General features: G+C 48.4%; 1 protein-coding gene across 1 annotated transcript; it reads right to left on the bottom strand.

Moving 5' to 3' along the window:
* Positions 1-352: 352 nt before the first annotated feature.
* Positions 353-5,648, bottom strand: LOC119360832 (cysteine-rich receptor-like protein kinase 6). Its single transcript, XM_037626313.1, has 7 exons — positions 4,844-5,648; positions 2,614-2,749; positions 2,071-2,209; positions 1,529-1,739; positions 1,081-1,318; positions 808-958; positions 353-704 (listed from the first exon to the last, which is right to left on the bottom strand). The coding sequence occupies exons 1-7, from the start codon at positions 5,646-5,648 to the stop codon at positions 372-374; spliced, it is 2,013 nt and encodes a 670-aa protein (XP_037482210.1). The 3' UTR covers positions 353-371.
* Between the last annotated feature and the right edge of the window lie 1,005 nt (positions 5,649-6,653).

Below are 6,653 nucleotides of genomic sequence, written 5' to 3' on the forward strand. Positions count from 1 at the left end.
CTTGACTCCTATGAATATATGATACACATATTTGTGTGTATTCTAAAAAAAGTGCATAGACCTATTTCGGCAAATGCAGCGTGCTTCTGGCATTATTTTTACATTCCACGTAAAACGTAAACGCCAGAACATAAAACCAGCTGAAATGTGAAACATTAAACGTAAAATCCCTGGAACATAAAATCTGCCCGGGGCATAAAATCCAGCTCAGTGCATCAGGATTAACCATAAACACCCCACTCGTCGCAGCCGTTCACAGGTTGTTACCCAGCGAACATATAATATCGTGAACAAGCCAAAACAGGTGAAAAAGCCATTCTATATGTAGAAGAATGCGGAGTTCGTTCGACAAGATTTGAGAGCAACATGTCTTATCTCGGTACAAGCTCCGTGAGCGAAACCTCGTTTGGTGAAACCACCGCCGGCCTGCCACGGCCTTGCGAGGCGCCGTGTCGTGGTTCCGGCCCGGCGGTACATGCCCGGATGCAGAAAGCCGGCTTGGACGGGGCCTGAAGCGAGACGGTGTCGCTGTTAAGGATCGCATTCGCCCGTGACATCGTAGGCCTGTCCGCAGGGCTCTCCTGAACGCACATCAGTCCGATGTGCACGTACGTGAGTATCTCCTCTTCGGGAACACTGCTTCTGCTTGCAAGGGACGGGTCAGCTATCTCCAAGATCGTTCCGCTGGTCCAGTGTTCCCATATCTGCACCAGAAAGGGGTTCAAGTGAGTGTTACTGTCGCAAGGGATTTACAGTAGATAAGTAGTACGTACAGTACTATTCAGCTCGGGTTTCCTTCCTGCTTACAAGACTTAAGAGGTCAACGGATTGCTCGGAGTTGTAAGATCCACAGTTTCTTCTTCCTGTTATGATCTCTAAAACCAGAATTCCGAAGCTGAACACGTCTGATTTTGTCGAATAGTGCCCGCGAACAACATATTCAGGTGCCATGTATCCGCTGCAACAAGAGATATGATTACTAATTAGTGGTCTGAAAATATAATATGGTACTAGTAGTATTACTTATTCCTGCAGTCCATGGTGTTTTTTTTATATCAGAGCATAGTTGACTTCACTTACAACGTCCCAACAACTCTGTTTGTGACATCCTTTGATTGATCCCCTTCAAACAACCTCGCCAAACCGAAGTCTGAAATCTTTGGATTCAAATCTGAGTCTAACAGAACATTGCTTGCTTTGAGGTCTCTGTGGATTATTTTCAACTGAGAATCTTCATGAACGTATTGCAAACCTCTGGCAATCCCATTTATTATCTTGAACCTCTTCCCCCAATCAAGATGCTTGCTCCTCTCAGGATCTATTACGTGAACAAGAAACAGCGACAGAGAGGTTAGTTTTAGTGCCATATATGCTCTCCCATGTTACTTCTTTTTTTTCTTCTGACGAAAGGTAGCCAATATATTAAGTGGAGTGAAGAATAAATAGAGTACAAGTGGTGGCTACAGGGATCATCTTACAAACTACAGCTCAGATTTAAAGATAGTGATGCAATATTCTGAGTATTTACCAAAGAGGATCGTGTCAAGGCTTCTATTGGGCATGTATTCGTAGATAACGAGCTTCTCGTGTTCTTCCAAACAAACGCCGATAAGCCTCACAAGGTTTTTGTGCTGAAGCTTAGCAACCAATACCAGCTCAGTTTTTAGCTCTGCTATTCCTTGTGCTGAACCTTGTGAGAGTCTCTTCACTGCTATCTCTTGGCCATCAGCAAGGGATCCCTGTAGATTTAGCAGGTATAAGTACTTGACGAAAAACATTACTCCCTCCAATCTATAATATCTGCCGTTGATTTACTACAAATTTGTACTAAATAAACGGGAATTATTATGGATTGGACGGAGTACTGATTAGTGATTAGAGGAGTAGAGATGGTGGTAAAATTTGAAGAAATTGGACTGGTATGATTTTTGAAGTGGATAGTTTTTTTGTGTGTGGGCATACTATAATTGGTACTCACTCCGTCGTTTTTGACACCCATAATATAAGAACGTTTTTGACACTACACTCTAGTGTCAAAAACGTTCATATATTATGGGACGGAGGGAGTACCTTGTAAACGGCACCAAACCCTCCTTCACCAAGCTTATTTCCTTCTGAAAAGTTCTCTGTTGCAACTTCCAGTGCTGACAAATCTAGCATGGGTAAATTGATGTTTGGAACGCTTTCCCAGTTTCCAGAATCTGTCGAAATAAAAAGTATGAAATCCGTTGAACAAACTCCATTTCAGAAGACATTTGATTGTATGCAATTGTAATTGTTTAGCTAATTATCCTATATTTCTACAGCTGGCAGTTTGACATTTGAATCATCTCTGACCTCTTTTTCATATAATTTGACAGTTTTTTTGCAAGAGTTAAATATACCTATTTTCCATGTTTTGGCTGTGCAGTAGGGCAAAGCACCACTGCAATTTTTCTTTTTTTATCAAGTCCAGAGAAGGGCATAAAATGAATAAGAAGTTGTACAATTCAGCTTTAGATGAAAGTAAATAAAAAAACTAAGCTTACATGGTCTTCCTGGCCAATCTTTTACAGAAAATTAAGCAATTGTTCTTCTTTAAGGTCTGCATATATGGGGAATAGCTTACATGGTTGTGACGGTAATTCTTGTTGTCTTCTCCTTCTCCTTACACAAAAGCAAACTATAGTGAAAGTCAATGCTGCAGAAACAACGGCCAGTGCAACTGCTAGGGCCAGTAGGATGGTACTTGGTTTATTTCTTCTCCCTCCTGTAAAATGACACTACAGTTAAAGCACTTGATAACATGAAATGTATATATGGATCATAGCAATGAGAAAAGCAGGAACCAAAAAATTCACAAGAATTAAACGAGAACACAAGTGCAAAACACATAAAAACTCCATGAATGGTCACTCGGATAAAATACTAGCTACCATCCTACTTGAATCCAAAGAGGCCCTGAACTTCTTTCTTCAGGATTTTATTAAAAAATAATAAAAACTTATTGGTTGTTTCTGATCTATTGGCTGCCTATGGTGTTATGCAGAGGCGGGCTTTCACTCAGTGCTATTTTGTTTTTGACGAAAGATCAGAGGTTGCTGATTTTCATTGATGAAGAAGAAGTAAAGGTTCAACAATCACAAATGATGATGTTTGGCATCGGCAACCAAAGTATACATACCGGTTAGAAATCATTTAGGAATCCACTACAAATCTGAAGTCAGATTTTTCCCCATGATAAATCAAACGGTAATTATATTATCCGAGGATGGTAAGCTTAGCTGGCGAGCATGGCAAATCCATCTCGGTTCATTTTTTTTCTCTGAAAATTGCCGTGCTGGCAAACGAAATTTGTCATCATCGAGCCAATATAAATTTCTATGAGAAACATTAGATTTGCCATGCCTAAAAGTCTGACGTGGTCTCCTCTCGCGACCGCGTCGCCCCCGCGGGCGACCGGTCGCGCCTCCAGCGCCTCCTCCCCGAGCCCCCCTTTCCCTCTCTCCTTGCCGCCGTCGCTGGCGTCCGGCCGGGCCTGGCCCGGGCGGCGCTGGCGGCGGCGGCCTCTGGCCTTTCCCCTCGCGGGTCGCTCCGACGCGGGGCGGGGCGGTGCCGCGGGGTGCTCCCAGGCGGCGGCGGTCCGGCGCGGCGGCGGTGCTCTCCGGCGTGGTGGCGGGGGATCTTCTGGGCGGCGGCGCTGCCGTTGGCGGCGGGGTGGCGCGGCGATGCGATCTGGCGGCGCCCGCTCGGCCCAGATCTGTGCCCTTCGGGCCCCATCTGGGTCTGGGCGGGCCGGCGGCGGGGAGGGTCGTCGGTGTGGCTTCCGGGAGGCAGGGGAGCGGCGATGAGCGGGTGGATGCTGGCGGCGCTGGTGCCGCCCTGCTGCAGCGTGGCCGGCGGGGCTTTACGGGCCCAAATCGGGCCTGGTCGGGCCAGGGGTGGCCTGGTATGCCCTGCTGCTGCGTCCGGACGGCGACCGCGACGGTGCCGGAGACTTGGGCCTCCCGCACGACTGCGGTGGAGGTAGTTCCCTCCCGCGTGGTTCCGGTGCTGCCGCTCCTGTCGCCTCGTGCGTCTCTCTCCTTCCTCTTGGCCTCGTGGTGGTGATCTCGGTGAGGCGGCGTGGGTGGCGTCAAGACCGCGGTGGCGCATGCTGGTGGGCGGCGAGGTGGCTGGTTGGCTTCGGCCTGGTTGGGCGGTGGGGCTTGGAGTGCGGGAGAAATCCCTTGCCGGCTCTCTTCCGGCTCCGATGCGGTGACACCTACGGTTGCCACCATCCCTTCTTGGAGGGTGTCGGATGTATCCATCCCCCACTTCCTTTCGCGTGCCGGGGGAAACCCTAGGACATGTCCGGGCAGCAGCGTCGTCGACATCGCATCCCTTGCTGGAGGTGCTGCTTGGTACGCGGCGGGTCGGAGCCTGGGTCTGTGGTGGATCAATTTCGAAGGGCGCAGCGGTGGCGGGTCATCCGCGCTTTGTCGAGCTGCCTGTTGGCATTTCTTTCTTCTTCTTTGTTCTTTCTTTTTCATTTGGGCTTGTTGTGCTTCTCGCCCGAGCACTCCTCTGTATCGGTGTTGGTTGCTTTGTAATACAAAGCGGGGAAAACCCTTTTTCGGTAAAAGTCTGACGTTAGATTTTTGGTGTTTTCGATCATTTATGGTGGGTCGATTTTATCATGTCTATATATTAATTGCAAATGCTCTTTACCGTAGAAAACAAGTTATTGCTAGGAAAGTGCAGTCTCAGCTCCGGTTTTAGTATTAGGTACATTTGTATCTAGACAAAATCAAGACAAGAATTTTGGGACGGAGGGAGTACTAGCTAGGAAAATTACATAGTTTTGTAAAAATCTGCAACTCACCTCCATCTCCATCTACCGAGGGTGTCACGCCCGAGGCCGGTGCTGGGAGGTGTAGAAGCGGACTGTCCGAGAATGGAGGATATAGCTCAAACCTGTAGTTGCACCGTAAACCCAGGATCCTTCCTCCCTGCCGCCTGCTGAAGTGCTTCGGCATCACACTTACTATTCCCTCCAGGCAGCTCCGGCAATCGGCCGGTGCCATGTCCGGCGTGCACTGCGCCATCGCATAGATTCTCGGGGTGCTCACGTCGAGGTCCTCTACCCCTGTGCCAAACCGCCTGGATGAGTTCAACGCTGCGTAGTCCGCGACAGCAGCAAGGAGAACACCCACGGCGGCGTCGAACGTTGCGGCCGGCGACGTCACGTTCTCGCCATTGGGCATGATGTGCCGTTTGGTGTTGTCGATGGAAGTCAGGAAGTTCTGGTTGGAGAAGCGGAGGTAGCAGGGGTCGTAGTAGATGGTCACGTCCATGTTGTACGAGCACACCTGCTGCGCGTCCCGGAAGGCGTTGGCGACGCAGTCGCCGCAGGCGGAGGCGTTGGTGGTGTCGCCACGGCAGAGCGAGAGCGCGTACGCGGTGTCCGGGATGGCACCTACGGCGGCGGTAGCGAAGAGGGTGGGAGATGAGGAGGATTCAGTGGGGAGGGTGGTGGAGAGCTGCTTTAGGTTTGATTGGAAGCCGCTGTTCGCCGTGTAGTTCCGGCTGTTGTCGCATTCTTGCCACAGCACGTCGCCGGAGGCGAGCTGTGCAAGGAAGGGGGCGACGAGAATGGAGACGCAGCAGCAGAGTTTGTGGGAGATCATGGTGATAGCTATGGTTAACCTGGACTACTGGTGGTGGTGTGGGTTGAGTTGGAGACAAGAAGATGTGGTCATGTGGGAGTAGGAAGCAAGTTGGCTTGGTGGTAGATCGGGTCACATTTTGTTTTTTCTCTTTTGATTTGACGTTAGATCGGGTCACAGTTTGATTCGAACAAAGGCTACCTGTCGTACTACTCGAGAGAAAAATCATTTATTATTATAACAGGCAGGTCTAGAGAATTAATGCATGGAATATTTTCAGAGGAATACTATGAAGGAGATGAAATATTGGCATCTGTGGCAAGTATCAACATCAAAGAATCAACAGTTCGATTCTATGATCTTTTCTCCTGCGCGCATGCCAGGCAGATAGACGGATCGGCGATAAATTTTGGAAGAGTTGTGTTGACTGTTGAAGTACTAAACTGAATAAGTCATCGTTGCCACCACCATTTCTTCAGAACCTCCATCTTCCAGGTTGTTTCCAACGGAGCTATCGCTTCCACCTGTTAGAAAAGGGAATGTGGCAGCACTTTCCGTTGTCATCCCGGCACTAGTACTTGTTCAAGATCGACTGGACAAACATTTTTCCTAGCAGGAAGAACAAAAGCACACTATACAAAGCGAGAGAAAGCAAATGATGACCGGTGTCATAGTGACCACCAAGCCGAGTCCATACACAAAACAATGTACTCTTTAGGCCTTCCACTACGTAGCCGGTGCCCGACATGTTAAAATATACTCCCTCCATCTCAAAAATAAATGACTCAACTTTGTACTAACTTTGTACTAAATTTAGTACAAATTTGAGTCACTTATTTTATAAAGTTAGTACAAAGGTGAGTCATTTATTTGGGATGGAGGGAGTAGTAGACTGGCCATCGATGCCCTGGTAAATTTATTTGGCACTGGACTCACACCGTGCGGGTGCAGCCCATAGAAAGATGGGACCCACACGTACATAGAAAAATCAAAACAAGTCAACCTTTGGTCAATCCTTCACACGAG

This window comes from Triticum dicoccoides, chromosome 2B (assembly GCF_002162155.2).
Source record: "Triticum dicoccoides isolate Atlit2015 ecotype Zavitan chromosome 2B, WEW_v2.0, whole genome shotgun sequence".
In the NCBI taxonomy this organism is placed as follows: domain Eukaryota; kingdom Viridiplantae; phylum Streptophyta; class Magnoliopsida; order Poales; family Poaceae; genus Triticum; species Triticum dicoccoides.